General features: G+C 42.9%; 1 protein-coding gene across 2 annotated transcripts in view; it reads right to left on the bottom strand.

Annotated features, from left to right (window-relative positions):
• The window catches only part of SLC66A2 (solute carrier family 66 member 2), a 105,916-nt gene that overhangs the window by 55,794 nt on the left and 33,179 nt on the right, over positions 1–16,943 (bottom strand). For both annotated transcript variants that reach the window (XM_063451664.1, XM_063451666.1), the window contains one exon: positions 1,712–1,928. In XM_063451664.1, the coding sequence (XP_063307734.1) occupies positions 1,712–1,928 (217 nt within the window). The remainder of the gene's footprint in view (positions 1–1,711; positions 1,929–16,943) is intronic.

The raw sequence follows: 16,943 nt of genomic DNA on the forward strand, positions 1-16,943 counted from the left end.
TGGCGAATTTCAATTTCAAATGTAACACGCTATATTTGACCCTGTAACTTCCCAAAACACCATAAAACCTGTACATAGGGGGTACTGTTTTACACGTGAGACTTTGCTGAATACAAATATGTGTATTTTATTGCAGTAAAAGCAAACAGTATTATGACATTGACAGTTAAAATGTCATGAAGAACGAAAAAAATAAAAAAAAAAATCTTATTTTCTCCCATTTTTTTTCATATTAAATTATGTTTCATAGCTAAATATTTGATATTAAATGAAAGCCCTGTTTCCCCTGAATAAAATGATATATAATAAGGGGGGGTGCATTTAATATGAAAGAGGTGAATTACGGTTGGACAGACATATAGCGCAAATGCCAGGTTTTGTTTACGTTTTGTTTCGTTCACAACTTGTACATTTGGCTGCGGTGTTAAGGGGTTAAGGAAAGCTTTTTAAAACAAAGGGGAAAAAAAGTGTTACCAAGAGACTGTGAAGGCAGACAGGGAACGGGCTAAAAAAAGAGCGTGAGAAGGAAATAAGGCTTGTCAAGTAACGGGGGCCAGGAAAGAAAGTTTGGGAGGTGATGGGAAAAGTTGGGGATCAGAAAACAAAAACAAGAAAACTGGACTGATGAAAAAAGTAGAGATGGGTGTTCTTTAACTTGTTAAAGAAAGTGGTTTTATGTGTATGAAACACTGGCACACTTTGCAAATAAACACAGACATTCACACAAACTAGCCACAGAAATGAATACCATCATACGCTCACATACTCGTTCATTCACAAACACTTAGGCTATATACACAAACACACGCATTCTTCCTGACTGTAAGCAAACACACACAAATAGAAAAATGAATACTACCTATGCACACATACAAGTATGTTGTTACAGAAAAAGTTTATATGCCTAAAGGAACACTATAAAACGTATGCTCTTTGTAATGATAACGATGCAACAGGCCCCCTTTCAATGTATGCTATTTCCGCGAATCCTAAATATGATTTACCTTAAAGCGGCACTGTCACCATCAGGGAATTTCCAGAATTTGCAAAGAGCCCCCAACTGTGACATTGCCGCTAATGGTCCGGTGGCTGGAGGAGGGGGCCACGGTATAGGTGAGATTACTTACTTAAACCTGTCCCTTGTGGGTGCAGCCAACTTCCTCCAGCGCCAGGAGCCGTCGTCACTACTGTATGTAACAGTACAGTATTGAGGTCTATGGAGTATTCCGCAAGACCGTGGGATCCTCCACAGACAGAGCAAAGTCCCTACAACCGTCACTGTTGATGGCTGTTGGGATTGACACTGTAGCTCTACCCGGTGTCTAAGAAACTCAGGCGGAGGAAATATACAGAGACAAAGTAGTCTCTAATATATCTCTTGCATGGGTTGGAATTTCAGTGAAATTCCAATACAGTCAAAATGAGTATTTCATGAATATTCCTTCTTTATGAAATACTCATTTTCAGGTGGTGAGACAGTACCGTTTTAAGGGGCACCCAAAAATGTCTTGCACCAGGGCCCTCTGTTCACGAGCACTAGTAAGGATTCTAACATCCCTACAGCATGTGTCCCTATCTAATATCATGTAAGCTAATCAATGTACTCCATTCTCTATAAATAAACAAAAAACTATAACAAGAAAGGATAAAAGGGAACAGACCAAAAATGGCAAAACTGACTGAAGACAAGTGAAAATATGAGTAAGCTGACCTCATTCCTTCGGTGGAGTTGTTTTGGTAATTTCTGTAAAGCTGAGGTACTCCAAGCATGGCTTCTGTAAACACTGCCAGGAATCCTAATGTCTCTACATAGAGCACAGAGTCCAGGAACAGATAGGTAAGGTATCCAGTCACACCAGTGAAAGCCAGCACACACTGGATGTAATCCAAGAATCTGCTCCAGTGCCAAAAGAAGGTCACGTCAAAATCTGTAATGACAAGATTTCCAGATTCACTTAAAAGTATACACAATAAACCCAGCTTTACACAACATATGAATGTAACCATCACTGTAACTGCATCCTACACAAAGTGTACAGCCTCTCATGTGACGGTAACACAGCAGTGAAACAAAAGAAGATTACAAGGTGTTTTAAGAACACACACTGTGTATATGTGAATTGGCGTACAATGCGTGGTTCATATGAAACTAACATGTTGCCGGTCATCCTTGTGTATGTGCATTATAACTTATGGGTTATGTCAGTTAATTAGTGAGCCAACTTTTGAAGAAAATCCAAGGCATCTCTTTATATTCATGGTGGTTTCAACTTAACACACACACTCACTCACTCACGCTAAACTTCATGGCCAGGACTGCCTGCTTTGTATGGGGTTACTCTATGTAATACAATACTTATCAGCGCAACATTAATTTGTGAGTTTCAGTTGAAAATGCTGTAGCGTCCTTTATTCAGTTTACAAAAATGGAAACGTTCTTTTATTGTAATTGATTGGAACACCATGAGACACAATGAGCAGGTTACATTTGGATCAATGCAACCCAATTAAAAATGAAAAACATGTAATTGCTTTAAACAAAAAATAAAAAAATAACGGAGAGGTGTATTCTTACTTCAGAAATAACTTGGCATTTTAGAACATAATGTCACATCAATTAGTTGTCCCTTGGTAGATGACATAATTTATTTTTATTTTTTTTTAATTCACAAGTATATCTGAAGACTTTAGATCGGCAATGGATTGTCAAATAATAAAACTCAAAATGTGTTTATGGATACACTACTTGTTATGTTAGGCTTTCACATAAAGGAGACAATGTTAAATAGCAAAAAGCATTGTATTACTGGCAAATGCAACAAAATATCAAATAGACCTGCCATTCTCCAATTGAGCAACACTGATAAATATAATTCGGGCAAATTTTAAGCATAAATGTAACGATTCTGTTGATTTTTAACACAATAAGAAACCATAGAAACACTGCAAATAGCACACATTTTTATAGACAGTCTAGGAGATTTCTGGATATAACACCACAGTTTTCTGGTGGAAATTCTATGCTTCGTAGCTAGCCAGCCCTTACGTAAGGTCTCTCTAGCAATGAACAGTCAGATGACCTAGCATAGCCAGACAGCTTATGCACTCCAGTGTAACAGTACTACCCGGTAACTAAGACAACATTGCAATTTCATGGGATAAAGCAGCAAAATAACCCAAATATTAAAACCTGATTCGCGAAGATTCAATTTAAAGTATCTCATATATCTCCATTTGTGTTTTGTATTCTGGAAGACAGAACGACCCACTTTAGATACAGGGATCTCCCATTTCGGTCTTTAGAAAGAAAATGCTACAGTTTTACTATGAATTGCAATCTTCTATCACCGCAAAATTCCAATAAGTAGAATCTGTAATTGTAAACCCCATAAGGAACACTACCACCCCGAGAAAACTTCAGCTCACTAAAATAGTTATAGGGATTAGAGTGTCTGGCGGCATCTTAATTTCATTTGTTAAATGGTTTAATCCTAAATTTGTTCCTCCCACACAGACACCACTGTCTCCTTACTTACTTCATCCCAGCCCTTTGCAGTATGAGAAAGTTTTATCACACAGCTGGTGATAGGCCAAGGGCCTCAGCTGAGGCTATCAGCAAATCACTGGTCGACCATTAAGAGAAACAGCATGTACTTTAATGAGCTGAAGTTGTTATGAGGTGGACCGTGGTAGAGTTATTTTAAAGAAGGAAACAACATGTCTGATTTTCCCCTGGCACCCAGATCTGGTCTTCTACCTTGTACGTAGAACAGCACAATTTATCAGAGCAGCTAATGGCCTCTGAACATTCCGCCTGCGTCCAGGTTACTGGAAAAATGCCTGTCTTGGTTACTCTGCAATATAGTTAAGCAGTAGCAGGCATGAGACGTCTAAACATCTATACACACACTTTTACTTGTCTTTAATTATTGCTTCATTCAGTAGCAATGCCAAAGCTGCTACTAAATAGAGACCACGGTGCCAGGATTTCTATAATTAAATCCTTATTAAAACAAAGCTGTAAAATGAGGTGAAATGCCTTTGGCAGTGAAGACATGGCCTACTAGGAATATTAATGGCACACGTCCCGTAAGCACAGAGGAGCCACTCGGACCACACATGATGGAGATGGTGAGAGATATGGGATTGAGAATGTAAGAGAGTGGAAGTTTATTAACTTTATAATCTAGAAAGTGCAAGATTAGATACATGCTGTACACAATGGTTAATGGTCTGTGTAAATTAAGGTTACATGCCAGAAATAGTTTCTTCGTCTGTGTTAAACTAAACAGTGAATGATGACTTCAAAAATGTTTTCTGTAGACTACATACCACAATAACAAATACTAAAAGGTAAGTCCTGCGCTCACTCCCATCACTCCTGGGCTGCAGCAACGACCACAGTACACATCAGCCCCAATATATAGTAAAAACCAAAGGGAAAAAAAAGTTACCTGCGCTCTCTCCTAAATCCCTATGTATATTTAAACAAATGGCCATTGGAGGGAATGCCCGCCTGCCAACGTCAAGGCAGACCCCACTAAGCGGGTCCTACACTGACCCTTCACCTTGCTTCCTTGAGCCACAATAAATACCACAATAAGCAATAGAGTATTCACAAATATCCGTGAAAGGTAAATACAGCAGAACACTAATTAAGAACGAAAAAAGTGATACTCAAAAGGATACCCAATTAGGTTTGTGGGGGTCCTGTAATTAAATCCCTTTTTTACCATCTGAAAAGGCTGTGCACTAAGAATCTGGAGCGGTGTCTTTACTGAGCACCGTTTTCTCGAAGTATGAAATGCTATGTTCCATAAAATACAAAGATACCACAAATATTACAGACACAGAACACTAAAATGAGTTAGATGTCAGGACACAGCCTGCTAATGTCAGAGGAACAAACATCGCTTGGATGAAAGTCATGTTTTAATATACGTTAGTTTAATTTAAGATATAATTAAAACCAAAGGGGAAAAAAGTTACTTTCCCAAATCCCTATGTACATTTAAATAACTGGAGTTTTTTTAGTATCACCAATTTAACCCCTTAAGGACACATGACGTGTGGGACACGTCATGATTCCCTTTTATTCCAGAAGCTTGGTCCTTAAGGGGTTAAATGTGCATAGGGATTTTGGATAGTGCGCAAGTAACAGTTTTTCTTCATTTTTATTGTAGGCATTGTGGGCTGATGTACTGCCGCCTAGGAGAAGTGGGAGTATGAGCACAGGGCTTAAATTGTTGTGTGTTAAATTAAGATATGAATTTTTAGACAAATTAAAGAAAATCAGTAAAAAAAAATATAAGATTTTGGATAGTTGTATCAAGAAATGTAGAAGAAACACCAGTAAGCTAGCTCAGTGGAGCTAAATTCAGTTGCTCAGAGCACCTACCTTGCAAATACTTCTCAGTTGAGATTCCTCAAAGCATGTATGTTTTCATTAGGGATATATACTAAACTGTGATTTTTATTTTTTTATATTTGGACATTGCAGTTTCCATTTAACTGATCCAATCGCACTTTGTAACTTAAGTATGATGCAACACTTATTGCATCATAGCAACAAGTAGACACAACCTTCTCATGGCGCCAAATATGTGCGAAGACCATACATAAATTGAGAGAGGATCCAACAACATCAGAACAATAATAGAAAAAAAGTCAAAGAAACATTCAGTACCCATACATTGTAATTAATGTCCTCAGTTTAGGTTTATTCATTTTAAACGTCAAACTAGTGAGCAAAATAATAGACATTAGTGGGAGACAACAGGGAGAAACCATTCTCTTAGAGAGAAACCTCTTGTATTCACTGACTGAAAACACGTACACCAAGGAGTTTATATTTAGTATTTTTTTCGTTTTAAGTTTATGCAATCTTTTTTTTATTATTATTTTTTGCAGTAATATTTTTGTCCTTCATTTTATTTACAGCACTTTTCATGTTTTTTTTAAATATATTTTTATGTAATTCCTTTGTAAATAGTGGGTTGCTATCAGACACCATGTTTTTTCCTGATGTAGATATATAGATAGATAGATGAGGTCCCTTCTGTACTATACTATCTGTTCCTATAGGCTTGCTGTATCATTGGTATTAATTATTGCATTATCATACATCATTTAAATACATTGAACATCACAGAAGTATAACTGCACAGTATAATAACAAATTTTAATCTAATACTTTTGTTGCTTTAAATGTTATTACTAATTTAATAACAATTTGTTTTATTGGCCCTGTTGCTTCTTCAGCTCTATATGTTTTAATATAATAATATGTTTGCCAAGAAACGAGGATTCTCAGAAGGTCAATGTGCTATAGGCTTTCTTCAAGCTACATTGATACATAAAATTAAAAACATACATCTAAACAGATTATACAGCAGAATGATCATCGACGGTAGCCGGTGGGTCAATAAATATATTAAACCACGCCACTATCAAACCCGGAAATTAACGATCCGGTAAAGGAACGGAGAGAGGGTGTTTCTTCATTATATATATATATATATATATATATATATATATATATATATACCTTGAGGGATATAGATGACAAAGCTGAAAGTTAGTTTGAGACCAAAATCCAAGTAAAGCTTTGTGTTTCAGCTGACATGGGAGACATTGATATAAATTTAGCAACGTGATTATCTTCTTACCACAACTAAGGTCTACCTGTACATGTGCCATTAGATCTGCATTAACATAGCACCTTTAATTTAGTATGGTGCCGGCGAGCGTTGAACTTCAGTGAATAATAAAACAAACAAAATGTTACAAAAAACACTAAACATGTAGTTCTGTATAACAAAGGCAATATATTACAATAGCAGAAGATGGTACCTGCACATGTAGTAAGATAGTTTTAGAACATGAAAGGTTTGTAATGGCGGAGACACTCGGGGAACGTCAGACACAAGCATTTATGTTTCTACAAAGAGCTGTCTTTGTACCACGTTGTGGAAGATGTTGCTGCTACATGAAGTACCAGCGACCGTGATAACTGCAGAAATGTAGGAGATTATGTGTAAAGAGTGCTCTGTATTTCTAAAAGTTTCACAACCAGCATGCAGACTGGTGGAATCTCCCCCCACCCATGGCACATTACATTGGGGGCTCATCTTCTTTTCCATGTTTGCACCACTTTTTAGAAGAGACACTTTTTGTATGTTAACTCCGTTGTTTTGATTCAATGGAGGCAGATTTACTGATTTTGACACTATAAACATACAGTTTATCTTTCCCAACTCACATAGAACACTGCAAAACAATTAGCTCCTCGCTAACTTCATTTAAAAAAAGCAGGCGAGAAACAGAGTTGCAAAAATATGAATAAATCTCCAATATAATGACTCAGCAAGTGAATCTCAATCACTGCTTAGCAGGAGGTGCCATCTAGTGGAATAATGACAGATCTACAGGTTTTTAAAAGACTAAGGGTCAGTATAAATGTTCAACTATTGCTTCTATGATAGAAGTTCAAGCAGGAAAAAAAAAAGTCTGACAGGTGTAGAAGCAGGTGTATTTCTGCCATACAGTAGTCATAATGTGTCAGGCTATGCCAGTAGCAAGTGACTGACCAGACGCATTGAAAAATTTAAGTATGTATCTTAAAATATATCTGACATTTATTAATACGTTAGTCTCATTCTGTTTCAATATTTCTCAGGTTAAAGGAAAAAGTGAACAACACAACAACATGTGATGGTATACAATGTGTATGGAAGAACCAAAGTAAGTTTTGCATTTTTGTGTTTCACTGTAATTTCCATCTGTCGTTTTTTCCACTGACACATATTACATACTATTTTTTTTTTTTTTTTTTTTTAAAGGATAAAAAGGGCTTTAATTTTATGTGACATGGATATATAAATGCTCATTAATTGTATAAAAAAAATAGCACACAAAAATGCTAAACAAAAGTGAAAAAACACAACACATTTTACCCACGTTTTTGGCAATTATAATGTATGCATAATTAATACAGCTCAAAAGTATTTCAAAATAAATTAATTTATATGTTCTGGTTTACAGACTACATACTGGGTCTAGGATTTCAGTTTATAATTGGTAGTTACAGGTACACAAAGTAAAATAAAATCAATATAGAGCAATTTTCAGATTTGGTATTTTTGTCTTGTAAGTTTAATAGCGATCACAGAAAACAAAATTGCCACGCAAAAGGAAAAATAGGTAGGTATCATGGTGGGGGAGAATAAACATTATAAAATCATACATTTTCCCTAAGTGGGTGTGATGTGGGATTATTAAAAATCTTTATTGTACTTGTATTGAATTATTGTACTAACTCCATTTTAACCTTATATTGTGACAATCCTCCATTTTGTCCTCCTAACCTGACTTCTTCAATCCTCCATTTTGTCCTCATGACTTAACTTGTTCATTTTAAAACTACCTTACGTGACTGAACTTCTCAACCCAATTAATATAGTAGACAAAGACTGTATTTCCTGCAAAGACACAGGAGTTGCCGACTACTCCCTAAACTTGTAAGATAGTATAGTTTGAAGGCCACGAGAACACAGTAGTAATGAAATGTTCTATTCATAAGAGACCTTGCACCTGGACATGAGGCCTGATATCATTGACCGTGTAAAATGACGCTCAAGACCCCCTTATCCCCACCCGTGTCCAGAATAATCCCACCTCTGGTGGGTGGGCACGGGACTAACCTCTTAATTTTTTGAACCAATAAGTAAGACACTAACTCCGACACTTAACAATTAATCCAATTGATGATGTTTATTTGCTGATATTCTAATAATCAATGATGACGCAAAATGCCTCTTAAAAGGGCCTGCGCGCCCGCTTTTTCTTCACTTGCCAATAAACTTTCTCGAAGTTATTTTAACCTGAACCTTGCGTGTCAGACTTAATTACTTCAGCGTATATACGCAATTCAATTTTATTAATTTGGACAGGAACAGATAGACATTTAAACATTTTGGTTTACTTTTAAAAAGTACCATAACAACTTGGCGCCCAACGTGGGGCACCGGGCTATGTCCGGCCGGTGAGCCGTCCTAAGGAAGACAAGGGTGGATGGAGGAATCCAGGGGGAAGGAAAGGAGATTGATCACCTCCAGGTACACGGTAGAGACTTCTGCAGAGCCACCGGTATGTTCCGGCCCCTTTGATTGACCCGTCCACGTGTCTGTGACTGCTTCCCGGGAGGACATCAAAGACAGGTAATATCTTGCCCGGTGTCTCGTTACTCACTTGTTTACCTGCATTTTAGTCTGTTGCCTGGGTGTGTTTGAATTGTTTGCCTGTTTCCCCATTTTGAGATAAGGGGGGGGTGGACCTGCAGGGGATTTGCCTGGGGTTCTGTCTTGCTTGTTTTCCCCTTTTTGGGATAAAGGGGGGTGGACCTGAGGGGACTTGCCTGGGTCTTCAGTTTGTCTGTTTATCTGTTTGTATTTTACCCCTTTTGGGATAAAGGGGGGTGGACCTGTGGATGCGTTCCTGGGGGTCTTCTGTTACCTGTTTTACTCCTTTTAGGAACCACGGTGCTGTGGTTGTAGGGAAAAAGGGGGGTTGACCTGTGGATGCGTTCCTGGGGGTCTTCTTTGCCTGTTTACCTCTTTTAGGAGCCTCGTGGCTGTGGCTGTAAGGAAAAAGAGGATTGTTGGAACTGTGGATTTTGTGTAGACTCATAATTTCCTGTGATCCTTCTTGTGACACTTTGAGAGCCCAGCTAGCCTCATTGTGCACGTGGTAACCCACAGTTTCGAGTACTGGGGCTAGTGGAATTCCAAGTTTGGTAACAACTGCCCCGAGTGCTGAGAGTGGGGGGATTCCAGTTTTGGTAAACCTCAGCTTCGGCTGGGGGGATTCCAGTTTTGGTAAACCTCAGCTTCGGCTGGGGGGATTCCAGTTTTCTTTTGGTAACCACAACCCTGAGCGCTGGGGCTGGTGGAATTCCAGTTTTCTGTTTATTTGTGGTAGGGGACTTAGTCTTGTGGCAGGGGACTCTGTTTCCTGGGGGGATCCAAGTAGGCATTGCTTGTTTTCCGCATCACGTGGTAGTGAGACTTATAAGTGGGTTTTATAGGGGCACTACGGGAGTGAGGATAGAGGTGGCCACATTCTTGTGGGCTACTGTGCAGAGGGAGGCTGACGGAACTCGGACCGGTGTCAGTTGTTTTCCGTGGCCGCTGGTAGTGAGACTTACGAAAGTCGTTCTCCGAGCGGAGACACTACGGGGTTGAGGGAGGTGACTTTGGAGTAAGCACACGAGTAAAGGAAAGGGATTACTGTTGATTTCATTTGAACTGTGATGCATGCACTGTATTTCAATTGTATTGTTGTCTTGTTTGTTTAATTAGGAGTCTCATGCACTCCTGTGTCTGTCTCTAAGGATTTTCCTTGCCTTTCATCTTTTCTACACTTCCTATATTATTATACTATCCACTCCTATTTCTCTTAAAAGAGAAGTGATTGGTCACACACTTCTCACCTCGCTCCAATCCGTGTCTACCACCCCGGGTAGGCGGATTCAGTGACTAGTCTACGTTTTGGGAAGACGCACCAGAGAAAGTCCCATGGTTCTCAGGTGGCAGTCGAGCATTGTAGACGTTCTTGTTCAATTTTCCTTCTCTCTCCCTATATCTAGGACGCTGGTATAGGGGGAAAGGGATTATGGGGCAGGATTTGAGCAAGCCCAGTAAGGGCTGGTTAGCATGTGATTTAGTTGAGGACAGAGAGGGCGAGGAGATGGTTAAAGGTGTTGAAAAGATTGCAAAAGTATGTAAAATCGCTGTACCAACAGGTGGAAGATTGCAACCAGAAAGTTGGCGTAGGTTACTGACAGAAAAGAAAGGCAAGCTTACAGATAATGATTTATTAAAGACTGCTGAAGCATGGTACAGAGTAGCGAAGGCTATTCAGCTAGAAGGTTGGGTTGAGGAAGAAATAAATCACAAAGGTGTGAAATTGTTTGTGTATCATAATAATTGTGTTACTGGGGTTTACCCTCAGCCAGCGCCCAAAAATGGCGCCCAGGGAATGTCTATCCCCAAGGTTCAGTCAGCAATAGGTGATAGCCAGCTGACTATGTTCCCCACTCCCAATCCTCCAAACACCCATCCCATCACCTCCCCTGTCTGCCCGGTCCTGAATTCTGATGGATCTTTCTTTTCCCCTTCCCCGTCTCTAACATTCCCATCATCCTCATCCGTCCCTACGCTACCTGCTGTACCTCCTCCTAACATCTCATCTGCCATTCCTTCCCTACATTCTCTCTCCGTTACCGATCCCCTCCCCTCTTCATCCGCCCAGCTAACCACCTTCCCCACCCTTGCTCCGGCTCCTCCCTCTACACCCACCTCTACCAATCCCTCTCCGTCCCTTCCCATCTCCACCCCAGTCCAATACCCCACCTCCTTCCCCTCCCCAGCCTGGCCCTACCCCTTCCCATATCCCATGGCCCTGCCCTATCCCGGGTATCCACTACCCCTTCCCCAAGCCACTCCCCAGGTTCCGGTCATGCCCAGTCCGGCACAGTCTGCCCCGGATGTGCCCACATCCAACATGGCCGCCACTTCTTCCCTTAATCCTAATGCAGTACCTTTTCCGGCCACCAATATGGCGGCCCCCAGTACAGCCCTGATGCCGGTAATTCCCGGTGACTACCTATCCCCAGGTTATGACTCGCTAGCCACCCCTGCATCTGGGACCCCCGCTCATCCTCCGGTCCTGTCACCTCACCCGGGCCCTGCACGCAAGAGAGCCCAGATCATAGAATTAGATGAGGAAGAGGAGGATAAGCTATCCCAGGACTCATTGGAGGCTGCAGGAGCCGCTGCAGGAGCCTCAGCTCATCGTTCTATCGATGATCCCTTTGGACACAAGGGTCGGGGAGAACGGACCCCTCCTAAATATGTTGCTTTTTTTTTTTTTTTCTTTTATTAAGGCATGTGCAATGGGGTACAGAACAGAAAGAGGGGAAATGCAGTAATGATATACAAACAAGGGTCAATACAGCATCAAGTACATTTCCTGCTTAACAATGCCTAATTTTTTATTTTTGTGTTGGTTAACGATAATTTCTCATTCAATCAAGTGGTATAGATTATCTGTCGGTCTCAGTAACTGACTATACGTATAAGATCGATAGAAATGGTTCGCTAGCTATTACCTCACTGTCTAGTAATACCTCGACACAACATAAGCAAATCAACGTGGTGAGGCAGGTACTGCGCTTGCTAGTAACAGGTGAAGAGCACGTATAGTGAGATCGCATGTGGTCTGGTACAGCATTTGGTGGTAGGTTACATTATGTTAGGCTACCTGAGGGGTCTGCCAAGTAGTACACAAGTATATGTTTTTCGATTAAGTAGCATAGGTTAGTTTCTGTGGTAATCATTCCAGTCATCTGGGCTAGGGTAACACACTGCTAAAACATAACATATTTAACAGAAACAGGGCACGCTGACTCTGAACTAAGACAAAAACACTGCCCCGACATCTCCTGCTAGAGCAAGAGTGCTTTATGTGTGGAAGCGAAAATATGTAAAATGTTAAGCCAGGCACAAGGGGGTCTGTTGGTAGCATGAGAAGGGGCAAATACCACCAGTGGTCTGCCACTCGGGCTAGTCCTCATCATGTCCAGTGACAGGGGGCCAGATCAGGACCCAGAGTCCCGCTTGCTTTCGGAGTCGTTAAGCCGCTGACCAGAGTCTCTGTGTTGGCTATGCTGTTTTCGAGGGTCGCTCGTCTTCTGCCTGAGGCCTTGATGGGCACTCGCGCCTGTGTGCCATTGGACCCATCTTCAGGACCGTGGGCCCAGGGTTCCGCCGGGCCCCTAGCTTCTCCCTGGGTGTATGGCAGGCTGTGGGGGGGATTCCTCCCGATGAGCACCCAGCTCAGATGAAGTGTGTGCGGACCTCTCAGCAACGCAGCGGTATTTGTGTCAGGGGTATTTCTGGGTGTCTGTGCCCGTACCTGAAAATGCCTCGGGTGCCAGAGCGGACGGTGGCTGCAGGTCGTCCTGCTGGTCTCCGCCATCTTGTGCACGAGTCTAGGTTGCATGTTGGTGCACGTGTGTGGGGCTGGTAAGCGTGTGTTCTGCCTCTGTAATTCTCTGGGCTTTAATGCTGCTTTAGAATGTGGGTCTTGGAGTTCAGGCGACTCTGTGTACCACGCCAGGTCTGCTGTCGGCCCCATGCGATCACCGCTCTCGTGGCCTCCGCCATCTTTGCCGCGTGTCTGAGGCCTGCATGATGGACTGCTGGCTCCTCCGCTTGTAGCTTAAAGCATGGACCGGGATCACCCCCCCCGGTCCGGTGGGGGGGGAAACAGGACCGGGTCCGCTGTTGCGCTTAGTGTGCTCCGGGCTCCATTGGGCAGGATAGTGGAGCGGCGGCCGTCCACTCCACTCACCGCCAGGCAGGTACCCGCTGGTTGCTGCAGGGCACCCCTCCTCCGGGGGACTAGAACTCCGCGAGCAAGCCTCTCCCCGGCTCCGGTAACCCGTGTGCTTTGCGGGTCGAGGTCGGTATTAGTTGATTTCTGATTTAGAGCCGATTTTCCGGTGAAATTAGGTAGCTTGTGCGGGAGCTGTGCTTGTCTGCGACCGCTCGGCTCGGCGGCCCGGCCCCGCCCCCAAATATGTTGCTTTTAACCCCACTCAAGCTAGTGCATTAAGGAAATCGCTCCCTGACCCAGAAAAACAGCCTATGCCTTTTTACCGAGGGATAGTTCAAATTCAAAAGACTTATTCCGCCGCATGGCGTGATTTACTGAGCATTTGTGCTATTAAAGCAGGGGATGCATATTGGCCGAGCATGGCCCGTCACCTCAGTACAGATCTGCTTTCCAGTGATGTTGATTACCCCTCCGGGGTAACCTTTTGCACCCAATTAAGAGAATGGGCTAAAGACAAACTTGCAGATCAGGCTGCTGGCCTTACTGATGTTATTCAAGATAAAGGAGAATCAGTGGAAAGGTTTCATGCAAGACTGTATCAAATGTTTACAGATTTGGGATTTGATCTTACTGACAAAATGCATTCACAAATGCGGTCAGGTGCGTTTGTCCAAGGTGTTAAAGACTCCATACGCAAGGGAATCATTGCTGCACGCCCTGAATATAAGGTTGTTCCCCTGGATACCCTGCTTTTAGTTGCTAGAGGTTTGGAATCTGTTCAGACCCCAAGAAGACCCACTTCAGCTCCTCTCATGGTATCCCGCTCCACTCCAGTCCCAAGAGGTACCAGACCGGAGGAGGGGGGACATTGCTTTAATTGTGGAGCAAAGGGGCACTTTAGAAGTGACTGTCCAGAACCAAGAAAGGAGCAAAGGGAACCCAGAAAGCCACCCAAGCCTGCCCCGGCTCCCAAAGCCACCAAACAGGTTCCAATAGTTGAGGAACCCGATGACTAGGAGATTGGCAAGCCTGTGTCCGTAACCCCTGTCATGGCAGTGTCTACAGGGGATAAGGGGGGGCCACTTGCCACAGTGACTTTACCCATTGAAGGCCACCCTACCACATTTCTAGTTGACACAGGTGCAGCCCGTAGTGTTCTGCAAGAACAAGACCTGCCAGACCCATCCTTCCTGTCCAATATTGATGTATCTTGTGTTGGAGTGGATGGCCAGCCAAGACATAGCCCTTTAACAACTCCACTACGAGTTGGCTCTAGCCTGCTTGCTCGCTTTGTGGTATCCTCCACATGCCCAATTAACCTGCTAGGTGCTGATGTTCTCTCACGCCTGCAAGCATCCATCACCTTCACCCCAGACGGGCAGGTAGAAATGTTTACACCTCTATCTGTATCAGACACCTCAGCCCTGTGCTCCTTGCCTCTGATGCTGCATTTAGAAAAGCCCCGTGAGGAAGCAGCAGAATTAAGGTCTAATTTCCCAGAGGAATTAAAAACACAGGTGCCCGCCAAGTTATGGTCCTCAGGCCCAGAGGACATAGGTCACCTAAATGTTCCCCCTGTGGTGGTAAAGCTTATTCCAGGAGCTAAGTTACCAAGAAAGCCACAATATCCATTAAAACCAGCACAGTCTGCTGCCATTTCTATCCACATCAAGGCACTCTTAGAGAAGGGTGCCCTGGTAAAATGTAAATCTGAATGCAACACCCCATTATTTCCTGTGAAAAAGAAAACTCCAAAAGGTGAGCCAGAGAAGTACAGGATGGTCCAGGATCTCCGTGCTGTTAATGAAGCTACCGTCCTGGACACCCCTCTTGTACCAAATCCTCATACTCTGCTCTCTGGGGTCCCACCATCTGCAAAATTTTTCACAGTCATTGACCTGGCCAATGCCTTTTTCAGTGTCCCACTGGACCCATCCTGTCAATACCTGTTTGCTTTCACCCATGAGATGCAACAGTATACCTGGACTGTCATGCCCCAAGGGGCATAAAATTCTCCAAGTCAATTTGCAAAGGCCATGGGTACCATCCTTGACCCATGGCAAGCTGAGCACCCAGAAGTTGTCTTGCTTCAGTATGTGGATGATCTACTGCTCTGTGGAGATGATATACCCACTACTGAAAGGTGTTCAATTAGTCTTCTTTCCTATTTGGCAGAACAGGGATGCAAAGCTTCACTCATCAAGCTGCAATTCTGCCAATCTTCAGTGATTTTCCTTGGACATTGCCTATCCCAAGGCACCAGACACCTTACTCGGGACCGGGTAAGAGCTGTACAAGACATTCCACCTCCAAGGACTTCCAAGTCTCTTCATGCCTTCCTAGGCCTCATTTCCTACTGCAGAGCATGGATCCCAGAAGCCTCCCTGCTTATGCAACCTCTCTATGATGCACTTAAGTCTGACCCATTCTGTCTGACCAATGAAGCTCTGGACAATTTCAATGCTCTCAAACGTGCCATTGCTTCTGCTCCTGCCTTGGGCCTGCCTGACTACACCAAACCCTTCAAATTATTTGTCTCTGAAAGACAAGGCCACGCAACAGGAGTTCTCACCCAAACTAATGACTTAAGAGGCCGCCAGAGGCCTATTGGATATTTCTCATGTCAACTGGACATCGTGGCCAGAGGGACCCCTCCTGCCTCAGGGCCGTTTTTGCCGCAAGAGAGCTCATAGAAAGAACCTCAGACCTGGTCCTTGGCCACCCTCTGGTTGTTTTGGCCCCTCATGACATTTCTGCCATCATCAACCAAGTCCAGCTCAAGCACGTGTCTCCAGCAAGACACCTGCGCCTACAGTGTCATCTTCTTTTGCCTGACAACATTTCCATCCAGAGATGTCAAGTGCTTAATCCATCCACTCTTCTTCCACTCCCTGAGGGGGGTATCTACTATGGATTCATCACGGATGAGACCTACATTTACCTGCTCTGCGGGTGTATCAAGAAGATCATGCACCCACATTTGACATTTCAAGAAAATGGGAATCCTCTCTGTGAAGGCCCAGATTACGCCTTCTGTACCATGTGGTACAAACCAAACATTTCTCCCGAACCTTGCTATGAAGATGAGCTTTACCACTGGACCGATGCAAAGCTCACTGCACAAGACTTCTATTGTGATTCTGAAGGCAATAGCATGGTCTTGGTCCAGCTACCTCAACAACTTAACTACCTTTACCGCCATTGGGATACCGCTATCCCACATATTCCTGTTACCAAATTGAAGACAAGGTCATGGAATGATCTTGGGCCCATGGGGAAGCTATGGGCCACCATGGATGAAGAACAGTTACAGGAAAATGGTATCGTCAAATACCCAACAACTGACCTTCTGGAAGCATGGCCACGCCACTTCCTAGAAAAAGAATTTCAAGATCTGGTCATAGTGAATGATTATGACCCTGAAACACCTCATGACTGTTTTGAACAGATGAAAATGGAGACAGTGCACCTACCAACTGTGCATGAGAATCCGTTACCAGATCCAGATTTTACCCTGTTTGTGGACGGCTCAAGATATGCTGATG

This window comes from Pelobates fuscus, chromosome 4 (genome assembly GCF_036172605.1).
Source record: "Pelobates fuscus isolate aPelFus1 chromosome 4, aPelFus1.pri, whole genome shotgun sequence".
NCBI classification, from domain to species: Eukaryota; Metazoa; Chordata; class Amphibia; order Anura; family Pelobatidae; genus Pelobates; species Pelobates fuscus.